Source organism: Micropterus dolomieu, linkage group LG09 (assembly GCF_021292245.1).
Source record: "Micropterus dolomieu isolate WLL.071019.BEF.003 ecotype Adirondacks linkage group LG09, ASM2129224v1, whole genome shotgun sequence".
Taxonomy (NCBI): Eukaryota; Metazoa; Chordata; class Actinopteri; order Centrarchiformes; family Centrarchidae; genus Micropterus; species Micropterus dolomieu.
Window position 1 is genome coordinate 18210143 of NC_060158.1, and position 12877 is coordinate 18223019.

At 39.8% G+C, this 12877-nt stretch overlaps 1 protein-coding gene across 4 annotated transcripts in view; it reads left to right on the top strand.

Moving 5' to 3' along the window:
- Positions 1-12612, top strand: part of rapgef5a (Rap guanine nucleotide exchange factor (GEF) 5a) — a 60812-nt gene extending 48200 nt beyond the window's left edge. For all 4 annotated transcript variants that reach the window (XM_046059146.1, XM_046059147.1, XM_046059145.1 and 1 more), the window contains 13 exons: positions 3265-3356; positions 3483-3513; positions 4059-4137; positions 4396-4545; positions 4841-4938; positions 6124-6246; positions 6837-7015; positions 7122-7212; positions 7302-7352; positions 7512-7599; positions 7755-7819; positions 8785-8839; positions 9221-12612. In XM_046059146.1, coding sequence (XP_045915102.1) covers positions 3265-3356; positions 3483-3513; positions 4059-4137; positions 4396-4545; positions 4841-4938; positions 6124-6246; positions 6837-7015; positions 7122-7212; positions 7302-7352; positions 7512-7599; positions 7755-7819; positions 8785-8839; positions 9221-9339 — 1221 coding nt within the window. In that variant the 3' untranslated portion in view covers positions 9340-12612. The remainder of the gene's footprint in view (positions 1-3264; positions 3357-3482; positions 3514-4058; positions 4138-4395; positions 4546-4840; positions 4939-6123; positions 6247-6836; positions 7016-7121; positions 7213-7301; positions 7353-7511; positions 7600-7754; positions 7820-8784; positions 8840-9220) is intronic.
- Positions 12613-12877: the final 265 nt, after the last annotated feature.

Below are 12877 nucleotides of genomic sequence, written 5' to 3' on the forward strand. Positions count from 1 at the left end.
TCGGATAGGAATTAAGTGGTATCGCACATCACTAGTGTCGATCAGCACTGTGGCAAAACGGAAATGGTGGTGCCTTTAACACCCTGCTGTGTACCCAAGCGCACTGCATTTTCTTGCCTTTCTAACGCCGTTGTGTTTACAAACTTGTGGCAGCTGATTGGATAACACCTCAGACACGCCCTCCAAACGGGAGAAAACATACCTCGAAGCCCGTTGCAGAATGTTGCGCAACGTTGCAAGGAAACATGTAGTTCAATCAGAAAACGTTTCAAACTGGTGCAAAACGTTTTGAGATTGAACTCGCCCCAAGTCTCTCATTTGTCGTTTACTCGATCCTCGCTTGAACCAGAAGTTGTTCTGCTCCGCCATCTATCAGGCCGTCCCAAAGCTCTTATTTGCGCTCTGAGGAGCAAGGATCGAGGAGCGATCTCTGAGGAGCTATGAACGAGGATACACCAGTGCATCCTTCGCGGAAGTCTTTTACTGACCGACACGCCCCCTTATTGGGTAGCCGTTATATTGATTGGACGCTGCAGCGGATCAGACTGATCTGATACATTACAACAGACAACATTAAACTAAACTAAAAAGTGTATCGCTGCAAAGTCTTATATTTAAGTTGTTTTATGATTCACTGTCTTGTTAAAATCTGTGTTCATTGTAGGTCTGAACAACAAAAGCCCCGCACACAATTTTAATTATTTATTAGAAAGATCCTGTTTTTAAATTTCTCCCATCAACTTTTATTATGGAGACAATTAAAGTGAGACAGTCTGTCTGCAAGAAACATGTTTTACATAATTTATCATCCTTTCTATTCATGTGTTTAGTCGAAATAGACAACAGTAAAACATAGTAAACACGTAAGGAGTCGGACAAGTCATTAAAGCGCACCAAAATATCTAATGAAGCGAGCAAAGCATCTGATGAAAGCAGCCAGTGTGTGAATGAAAGCACTGTTGCGCTAAAAAACAAAAAAGCGTCAGATTGATATGATGGAAGGCAGTGATTGATCGATGACGAGTGATGTAAAATGCGCACACAAGTAGTATTAAAGGATATCAGTAGAGGAAATAAACGGAAAGCCAAAAACTGAGCGTCACCTTTGATAGAAGTTACTTCATTTCAATTTCCCTGAAACATTTAGGCTAATAAATCCCAAGACATCATGATCATATTCTGGGTTATTCAATAATGGATTTACAATCAGAATCAACAAATATAAATGCAGATAATATCAGCATTATGCCAGTAGAAATTATCCTGTGCCTTTGAGCAGGACATAAGCTATGAGTAACCTATAATTTCATGTGCAGGTGTTTGTTAAACAGGTAACAGAATCATGCTGCTCTGCACTGATAACTGTGAGACTTCATTAGTAACCGACACAAACTCCATCAAAAGTCTCTACAGCTGTTAGAGCCGACTTACAGCTGATTCATCAGTGATCAGCTGCCACCATCATCAGAAACGGACGTCACTTTACGTGACGCTTCGGAGGAAAGGAAAGGTCTCTAAAAACATAATTCCTTGTTCCTTCTCTCCTGGCTTGAAAAGACACAAGGGAGGGAAACGTGGATGCAATTAAGAGACTTGAGAAACATTCTTCATCTTCGTCTTCCGCTTCTTCTTCTGCTGCTTCTTTGGGTTTGTATGGCGGTTGGCATCTAAAATGTTGCATTACCGCCACCTACTGAATGAAATAGTTTTCCCAGTCTATTTACAGTGACCACCCTAAAGGACTCCTATTCAATGCATTGTCCGTTCTATGTCTCAGACTCTGAAATGGTGTAAATCCTTCCCTCAGTGTAGTGTCAATTTCTTCTCCTGATATGTCCACAGTGTCCAAGAATCTCCTTGCCGCATCCAACACCATCTTGATCCTTTCTGACTTGCTCACAGTTAACCACCATAAATGCCAGAAATCGCTTCTTGTCGATGCATATATTCTGATCATCGTCCTTCTTTTTCAGGTCCTGTTCCTTTTGCACTGTTGCTCGTTCCTGCTTTCTTTCCAGTCTCTTGGTAGCTTTGGCATATGTTAGACCATCTTCTGCTCAGATTTTACTCACTTTTATTTGTTTTAATTTTTCCGGAAACTGCGCAGACCCCGCACGGTGATTCCCTGCACAGTGAATGCATTTTACTTGTTCCTCTTCACACTCCCCTCTTCCACAGTTGTTCTTCCCACATCTCCTGACGCCTCTACATAATGCTGCTACATGTCCATACTCCTGACAACAGAAGCGCCTTAATGGAGCTCTTTCATAAGGCCTTACCCTGTAACACATGTAATCTAAATATACCCTCTCTGGCAAATCTCCCACAAAAGTCAAACACACGGAATTACTTTGCTCCCATTCTCCTTGATGGAATCTTGTCAGTCTTCTCGCCTCACTAACACCTTCAATGCCCCGAAACTCCACATCTTCCACTGACAGCGGTATGCCACTTATTACTCCTTTCTTTTTGTATTCTGCCCCGAGTGGGAAGCATCTCACACTGCTGTAATCATACATCTTAATCCTCAAAGCTTGCTCTCTCTGACACCTTGACATACAGTCAATGGTAACCATCCCACTCATTGTTATCTTGATGGACCGGACATCTCCGAGTTTATCTCCAATGAATCTTCCAACCTGGTGCGAATCCTTGAAGATCCCATCCGTTCTTGTCTCTGTTATCATACCAACTTGATGGCTCTCATCAGTTCTTCTTGATTGGCTGCCATCACTTGAGACACTATCCTTCTTCCTTTTCCTATTCATAACTCCTCTTGTGTCTTCTTTGTTCTCCACACTCTCCTCTGACTCCATTTTTTCCCCCACTTCCCCTGCCACGTGTCTCCCTCCATCTTGTTGAGAGTAACTCAGCATCAAACTATATCGGTATAAACGGTATTGTCTAATTTCATATCTCTTTTGAAATTATATCGGTATATATTATATAAACTGTATATATTATATACCGATATACCGCCCAGCCCTACTACGCAGCATAATTTGTACTTGATTATACTTTTTTAGCGATTATAATTCTGACATGTTGAGATTTATGTGCTATCCTACAGCTGTGTGTAGACTGTAGAAGTCTGAGAACATTCAAACACCAAAGACTAAGACATTCAAATCTTGTTCCTGCAACTAGTTACCAGCGTTTCTGATGGGCCAGATAAAACAACTATTTTCCCATCAGTCAACAACCTGTAATTGTGGGTGTGATGTCATAGATCTTGGTTTTCTTCTCTTTCCCTCTCTCTGTCAGACCCTGTACAGGTGTGTTTTAGAAGATCTGTATGAGTTCCCCACTCTGGAGAAAGACCTGAAGGAGTTTCAGAAACTTCTGCGCCGCAGACAGTAAGTGTGTTTGTCTGCTGCACAGGGACTTTGTTCTATTAAATATAACTGTCTGTGTGTTTGATTTTTTTCTCCCCATGCCTACCTTCACCCCTCCTCACTGTTGTGCTTGTTTCTTTCCTGTAGCACTGTGGATGACTGCCCTCCAAACCAAAAGGTAAGCCATAGAGAAGGGGGGTGATGGTGGAGGTGGTGAGAGGGAATATTTACTACATCGATGCTGCTTGGCACTGTCAGCTACATTTTATTGCTATTACTTTAAATCTGAGGCGCTAGCTTCCAAATGTTTAAATGGTACAAATAAATAAAAATGTTATGAATACTAAGTCCCCGCGACCCTGTATGCAGGATAAGCGGTTGTGCAGTGATGTTATTTTTTCAAAACCAGTTAAAGTAGCTGATTGTGTCAGGTGATGTTGAGTATCAATTCCAGTACCTTAAATTAGTCTTTCATGCCAATAGTATACCATGAATTATAATTATTATAATTAATATACCAGTTATAGGAAAACTAAAAGAGTTACATTCAGTCATACAGTAAACTGCTTTATATTTTAAAATAAGGCATAGAGGTTAAATTGTGATAATTGAGCTGTGAAGACACCAATGCTATGCTACAGATGTTATCAGTCCGTAACTATATTCAGTGAAGAATAAATACTTTATTATACATCTGTGCTTCTTCTGCTCTCTCTCTGTCAGAGTAAACAAACGTATCAGCAGTTGAGTTTAAAGGAAAACAGTTTGCAACTACGAAGTCTACCGACTGACACTAGAGAGGGTGAGTAACAGACACAAACACACTCACCCACACATACATACAAAACACAAAACGCATTCCCCAGGACAATTATGCATAATGAAAGGCTATGAGTTTTAATTTCAAAGTGCACATGCAAATTTCTTAAATACGTGTTCAGTTTTGTCTGTTGAGCACTTGACAAAAATTAACTTGAGTCTCCTCTGTACGTTTTTCCAGCATCTGCTTCATTTGGATTTTACAGTATTTCACAATTAATAAATTCCATGTGTCTCTCAGTTATTTGCTGCGTGTACGTGAGCACTGATTCCTATTTGAGTATCCACACACACCCCTCACTTGAGGCCCATGAGCTGCTAAGGATTGTGGGTCTGAAAATGGACAGAGCAGAAGAAGACATGGTGCTTGCTGTGGTCTCACACACCGGAGGTATGCACGCAAACACACAAAATAAAACATACAATACATATAAATTACCTTTTGGTATTACAACCATTTCTACAATGCTTAACCATTATCTATCTGTATATTCACAATTTATCCAATACTTTATACTATTTCAACTGTTAATGTATTATTGTAGCAGTCTATTTTATCCATTACTTGGCTAATTAGTTTAGTACAAGTACCCCAGGTTTGGAATTACTGTTCTACACTCTTGGCTCTAAATTATTATCATAATCTTTCTCTTATCCTTCTTTTCTGTATATATTTGTCTCTGCAGAGCGGAGGGTGTTACAGCCCAGTGACTGTGTATATTCAGAGTCTCTGACCCCACAGGGAAAGCTCATGGTCTGTCGCAGGGATCTCACTGAGATCTTGGTACGTAAATGCACTGTCCTGTTTGTGCTTCAGTCAATCTTTCCAATTTTTCAATAGCGTTAAAAGAGGCTAAAGATGCAGCTTGCAGATTTGAAATAAACCTCAAGCTCTCAAAGATAGGATTATTTGGGCATTTGCACCCTTTGATATTGTTGTTGGCCTCTGTATTGTCTTCAGGCTAAAGCAGGTGTGAAAATTAATATTTTAATTCCCCAACTGACACATTTTCACAGTAATACGATGAGTCACGCATTATAAGCAAGCTGGAAAAATTTAGGCTGTGTGATTGTTATGAACTCTGACTCGATAGGAGAGAGGTATGAGCCACAATTACTTTGCTATTGCCCAACCGTGACAGAAGGATGTGAAAGTGCTGTTTCAGGGCCAAGTGTTAAGTGTAATGGGATGTTTTTTACAGTAGAGTTTCAGTTGTGAATCCTTAAAGAATTTTGCAATATTGGGCATTTTGGTTCCTTTCTAGGGATTTTGGTTTCTTGTTTGATATGTATATTTAGCAGCCTGTCATTAAGAAACCAGTAGATCCTCTGCATTTCTCCAGTTTCAAAATAATTACTGTCCAACTAGTAGGCTGGTAATATTTCATTTTATTTTGCATATTGTCTACTGGGTTACATTTACATTTACTCATTGAGCTCATGCTTTTATTCATATCGACTTACAATCACTATATGTCAGAGGTCGCACACCTCTGGAGCAACTAAGGGTTAAGTGTTTTGCCCAGGGACACATTGGTAGATGTGTCTATCCATGTGTGAACCCAGGTCTCTCATACCAAAGGCATGTGTCTTATCCACTACCCCATCACCACCCCACAACTGACCCATGACTAGTTAACATAAATTGTCAGGCTCACATGCAGAAATGTAGTTATTATAGTGGCCTGGAACCAGAGTTGGACAGAACAGTTATGTTTTAGGATCACCGCGCCCCTTGTAGGCTTTCAATTTTGCTTGTATGTAGGCTGGAGGCACTGCTCTCATGGACTTGTGCCATATTGTTTTTTGTTTCTTTTAAATTTTTTGAATGTTGTGTTAGCTGAATCCGCCCATGAGGTGAGATTGTTTAGCTTATGTAGAGATAGCCCTATTCCTGTAAATAGACGGTACCTGTGTGTTATTTATATTTCTATGTACTAACTTAACTTTCTGCTGTGTATGTGTGCAGCCTCCTTTAACGGACAGTGCTGAGCTAAGCAGGAGGCCGGTGCGACTCTTAGGTATTAACACCTGGGATGTGGCAGCTGCTCTCACACACTTGGACTGGAGCCTCTTCAAATCCATCCATGAGGTATACACACACACACACACACACACAAACACACAAATATATGCTTGTGGTGTGTCACATACTTTATAATAAATTCATATTCATAATAGAGATTGCTGGAACATAAGCATTTAAAATGCAAATGCTCTATAAGACTTGCTGGATCATGAGTACAGAAAGTCTCCTGCAGCTGAGCGGCTGTCAGGAAGAGCTGTTTATTTTGAAAAATGGGGTAGAAAACGGGCTGATTCTTACAATGTTATGTGGAAGTTATTGTAACTTTAGGTAATCCAGACAATGTTTTGTGCTTGATTCCCATTCTCAAATGTGAGAATTTGCTGCTTTTCTCTGCTTTATATGATTGATGATATTAATTGATTTTATACGGGTTTTTGACAATTGGGTGGATAAAATGAGCTATACTGAGATGTCACCTTGGGCTCTGTGAAGATTTGTGACTGAATAAACAAATAATGAAAATGAAAAGGTAATGGATAGATGAATCAACAATGAAAATAATGTTATGGTACCTGAGGTGAAGGGAGTACACATTTTGTGTTGCATTTTTCTGAAAACCTTCGACTCACACCCTTCCCTCTCACCACATGCAGCAAGAGCTGGTGTACTACACACTCAGTCGTGCTGCTGGTACCGGCCACACGGCAGCACTCTCAGTTCTGCTCCAGCGCTGTAACGAGGTCCAGCAGTGGGTCATGTCCGAAGTGCTCATGTGTGTATCGCTCAACAAGAGAGTACAGCTGCTCAAGAAGTTCATCAAGATCGCAGCTCAGTAAGAACACACACTCTTAGAAATATACACAAATAAAAATGCATGTATCAACAGCAGCTAGATTTTTATTCATTATGCTCACTTTCACACTTCTGTGTAATTATAGTTGTAAAGCCCAAAGAAATTTGAACTCTGCATTTGCTATCATCATGGGTCTTAACACAGCAGCTGTCAGCCGACTCAATCAAACCTGGGAGGTAAGCGTGCGTGTTGTTGCGTTGCGAGTGTATTTACACACACAGCTCTGTATTTTAAATTGAATTCTGACCAAACACCTTCCTTTCAGAAATGTCCAGGGAAGTTCAAGAAGCTTTTCTCAGAGCTCGAGCTCATCACGGTGAGACACTTACTGTACAGAGACGGCGATAGATGCAGAGCTTTATATATGATCCCCTTTTGGTTTAATTATCAAATGTTGAAGTCCCATCTCCTTTTCCAATCCTTTTTGTTTTCTTTGTTTTCTGTCTTTCCCCATCTACCACCCATCTTTCTTCAGGATCCATCTCTGAACCACAAAGCCTATAGGGAATCTTTCAAGAGGATGAAACCTCCCAAGATCCCTTTCATGCCTCTTCTCCTGAAAGGTATCATCTCTACACACACACACACACACACACACACACACACACACACACACACACACACACACACACACACACACACACACACACACACACACACACATTATTGTTTTTGGAGAATGAACCCTTAATACTTAATACTAATTCCCTGCTCTCAGATATCACCTTTATCCATGAGGGAAATAAGACCTTCCATGACAACCTGGTCAATTTTGAGAAGTTGGTAAGTTGAGTCAGCCTTTCAATGTTTGCGTTTTAAAATGCAACACAGCAAAGGCCACATATTAAATGAGTGATTGTTATACTGTCATCTGGTCACTACATTCATAATACGATAAGATGCATCACCAAGTGATTTTTGGTAAATGGGTTATATACGCTTTATAATTTGCCTCTCATTCACACACACACTCACAGCGAGCTCCTGTGCAAGGTGCTGGCCTGACGAGCGGGAGCAATTTGTAGTTCGGTGTCTTGCCCAAGGACACTTGGACATGTGGACAGGAGGAGCTGGTGATCCCACTGCCAACCAGCTCTACCCACTGAGCCACAGCTGCTCCCATCATATGTTCGTTTCACAGTAATTAAACAGAGCAGCATGTTGCCAAAATGGAAAAAAAGAAGAACTTTCAGAGTTTTTACAAGTTGGGAAAAGAAGAAACAAACCGCGTAATCAGTCAGAAGCACCGAAACAGCATTAATGGCTAGTTAATTAGTTGTGGTCATAAAAAAAGTGCAAATTTTATTAGTGGAAACGGGTAAATTTGTCAGGTCTGAGAATAGGAGGAAGTGACCAATGACTGAAGGGAACGTGCTATTTTTCCAGATCAATGAGTTAACTGATAGATTGAAACCTTTATTTATACAATATATTGAAAATTCACTTAGACGAACCTCTATTGTGCAAAAGTGCCATGCTTTCTGTTTAACAGGTGACTCTAACTTCACTCACCTCACCATCACTAAAAGTAAAACTGTTGCACACTTACATTTGTATTGCCATAAAGAAAAATAAGGTCAAAATTCATTAGGAGACAGCTCAGGAAGAGGCTTTGCATCATTTTGAATAAAACTGTCTAGATGTTATTTATGTTGATATTTAGTGCTATGGGGCCATTTCAAATCTGCTGTAAAATGTTGATTGTCTGGTATTGCGCTGATGCAACGTGTCTTCTTCTAAACCAACAGCATATGATCGCAGACACAGTGAGAATGATTCGCCACTGCCAAAGCGATCAGCCAGGTGAGTCTTCTCACTCTTCTGAGTGAAGTCATCAGTCAAGACATCACAAATTATAAGATAGTTTAAGTTACAGGGGATGTTCAGACTTATTGTTTCCCCTCTTGTGACAAACTGTTAGTGTTGGATGAAATATTGGTGTTTGAATGCATTTATTGTGAGGAATCTACCGCCATCTGCACCTGAGTTGGTGTATTGCATCTGTACCTGAGTGTTGTTTCTCCCACTCAGTTTTCTCTTACAGTTTCTAAGCAACCATTTCCAGACAGGCTTTTATTCTCTTTATATGGCCGTAATACAGTCTGTGTGTGTGTACCGAATGTGTGTTCATGTCAGAAAGCTCTCCTGCATGACTAATGTGCGTGTTTTGTGTCTGTCTCTTAGGCAACGAGGTAATCGGGGTTGACAGTGCAGAGGTGAGGGCGAGCGTTCACTACCTGCACATTATCGACAATCAGCAGACTCTTTTCGAATTGTCACACAAACTGGAGCCACGCGCTTAAACACACACACAATACACACACACCCATGCCCTCATAGACACATACACACAAAAACACAGCGCAGTGGAAATGCTTGCACCCAGAGTGCGTGAGACATGGAGGACGCTTTGTTCAGCAAAATGTCACACACTCACACATACACAGCAACAAAATCACATGACCAGCAGTGGTGCCAAGTGGACAATAGGGTGCCATGTGTTCTGACACAGAGCTGCACACTACCTGTTCTCCAAAGGCTTTATGACACTGAACATGTGCTTATAAAAGAAATAAAGTTCATACACGCTCTGTGAACTGTCTGCAGGAAGAGATTCTGCACAGCAAGATGGAGGTTTGCCAAACTGAGACCTAGAGTAGAGGACGCTGTAATTAGTTTGTACAGTATCTGTTGGGCTGAATATGCCCTTGTTTTTGTTCTCGTGTTGAGCTTTTGGTTATTTATCAGCCTGTTCAGCAGGTGGAATGTTCCTTTTTACCAAGGACTTGATAGCCTCTTCATCATTTCAGTTTTCAAACACAAAACCGACTGTAGAGGAGTTAGCTTTGTTTAGAACCTGATGGCCACATTCCAGGATACATGCCATAGATATTTAGGTGTATGATACAGATTTTCTTTGGTTATGGTGTGGTGGCATATTATGTAACAGAAGCAGGAGCCATTGTTGAAGCAGTACAACACTTTAACATACCTACACTTTGTTTGCTTTTTTGCCTTTTCTCACTGATGACCTAACAGCCTCAGTGGGTTGGTGCAACATTAACAGTGTATTGTATCTGTCACAAGGAAGCATTGTCGGAGCATTTACTGAATGTGATGTTTGAAACACTAAAGATCTCCTGAACGTGCAAAGTTCAAAAACTGTTAGTGAGTAGTAAGTGTTTTTTGGTTCTACCTGTTTTTGTTTTTTTTGTTTGTTTTTTCCATTTTACTCCTGGTTGACTTTTAGCCAAACACTCTCTCTGTCTCTCTGTGATGTTTTTGTGTGAATAGATAATGATAATTTTACATTGATACTTTAAATAACATGGACCTATACATTTTACTTTGCCAAATGTCACATTGAGTCCTGCAGCATAGACGTACTGTAGAGCTCTTGGTTTGTTTAGGAATGAATGTCTTTTTTTAATCACAGAATTTGATTTCCTTGAATGAGACCTGGAATGATGTCTGCTCTTTGATCATGTAAAGCACATCTTACTCCTCGCAGAGATGCTTTCTGACACTATAATGACTGATTTCAAGGGTGCGTGATAAAAGCCTACTCACCCTGGGTTGCTATGGAAACACAGCCCCATAATAGAGCTTTTTTTTTTTTTGCTTTATTTTTTTAATCCTCGAGTTATATTATGTTAACAGAAATTTAAGAAATGGCTTTATTCAACAAAATCATATTCATGGGGAGATTTTTGACTGGTGATTCATTCTTACTGACTGAAAAGACTGACTGGTCTTGTGTAAACAGCAAAGACTTCCTCTGTTATGGTCAGAATCCAGCAGGATTTTTGGTAGTACAGTTATCACTCTAACGTTGGTTCTCATTATTTTGGCCCTCCAATTACATATTGGCTGAAATAAATGTGTTCATTTCAAACGAAACAAATCATCCAATTCTGACAATATCTTCCTGATAAGGCCGTGACAAGGGGGAAATATCTATTTGTTATTCAGATCAGTGATGGAGCTGCCTGTCTTGTTGATAAGATTCACTCAGTAGTTAGTCTGTAGTCACCAGGAAGGAAATGCAGCTTGGGATGTGGGGAGTGACAATAATAAGACCATGAGCAGTCTTCACATCTCAACCTTATTAATGTTTGTGTTATTTTGTCTGTGCCCTGTATCTGCATCATGCATAGCCAGTCACTTCAGTGGTTCATTTCTGCTGAGTAGGAGGAAACATCTAAAGAGTGTGATTCCTAAATGTTATGTAGCGGTGCACGTCTTGCATAGTTTGCATAGTTAGAAAACATGGGGGATAAAGTGCAATACTATAATAATATAAATGTTGTTGCCACACGTGTTTCATCTTTCAGAGCACAGACCTGCTTTCTCTTGTAGATCTTAAAGAATCAAATAGACAAGCGAGGACTTAGATTTCCAAAACTGTTCTTGTGCCAAACGCATCTTTGGTTCATTGCAAGAAAAACATCAGAGAAGATATGAAGGTGAAGATTCACTTTTAACCACAATTCTTTTGTGACGAGCAGCATAGTCATTGTCTTAAATATTCTTGTAGATGCTTTGACACTGAATGTGGAGTCAGTTTTTTGCAAATTGATTAATTCAAATTGGAAGCTTACTTGAGCCATTTAAGTATTTATTATTCAGATATAAAATCTAAAGAAATGATATTTATTATTCTGGAAGTGTTCCATGAGATAACACACGTGAGTCTTGAGATTGTTCCTTTACAGGGAGTTATTTATATCCACAAATATTACATTTACATATACACCTTTACGATGATAAGAAGAATAGTCATAAACAAAACTAAGTCAGTGATTCTTCATCTGCTGGAGCTGATAGTCACACCATGATCTGTTCATATTCAGTGTCAAAGAAAGGCCTTGTGGTAGTTATTTTTACTATTAACCTGTACATGACGCACACATGCACAAACACACCTCTGCGCATCGTGTTCAAAGAGCAGAATAATTGTGCTATACTAGTTATTTATTGTAATATATTGTTTGTTTATTTATTTATTTTGAGGTGACAAACGTTCATGTGCCATGTTCAGAGAGGTTCAACCATGTGGAATTGCATTTTTAGAAGATGATGCTGGAATGTCAAAGTACTTGTTGTTTTGTTTTGGGGCCACTTGAGGGCAGCAGAAGAGCAAGTCAGTGTGACGATGCCTGTCTGTTTCCTCTGGGGTCAGATGCTGTAATGGGAAAGAAACCAACAGCAAGGTGTATTTAGTGTTTTATCAGCCGTTGTCATGACTGTGTAAAGTTACGTTTTTTTTTAAAGCAGTGTTGTTTAAAACCTGTTTGCATGTTAAAACAAACAAAAGAAACAGTTCACAATGCAAGAGAGGACACATTGAAGGCTTTGTACTGTTGTAATATTGTTGATGTGTAAATATATGCCTATGTTTGGTATGTTGTTATTTATCAGCTGTAAATGGGAAAAAAAAGTAGTCAACCACGAAGCAATACGTCTCCCCTTGTGTTCCCTCAACCTTCTGACAGCTGAAGCCACATGTATTTTTTAAAGCTGCATTTTACTATGTCAGATTTGACTGAAATTAATAAATTATAGGTTTTATGTGACATGTCTGGGCGAGCTTGTGGTTTTTCTTGGCTTATGTTCAGATACCGTGTAATTGTTAGTGTCACAGAGAATACAGGGCTGAGGGTAACCTTAACAGGTACCTTTTTGTTAAAACATGTTCAGCTTTTCATAAAGTTGAGGCACTCTTTAATGTCACTTTTTTGCGAACTGACCTATCAAAACCTGGATGGGACAAGACATATAAGAAAGGGTTGACATGCTGCAGTAGACTTTCGTAATGCTGAGCTCATTGTAATGCATGAA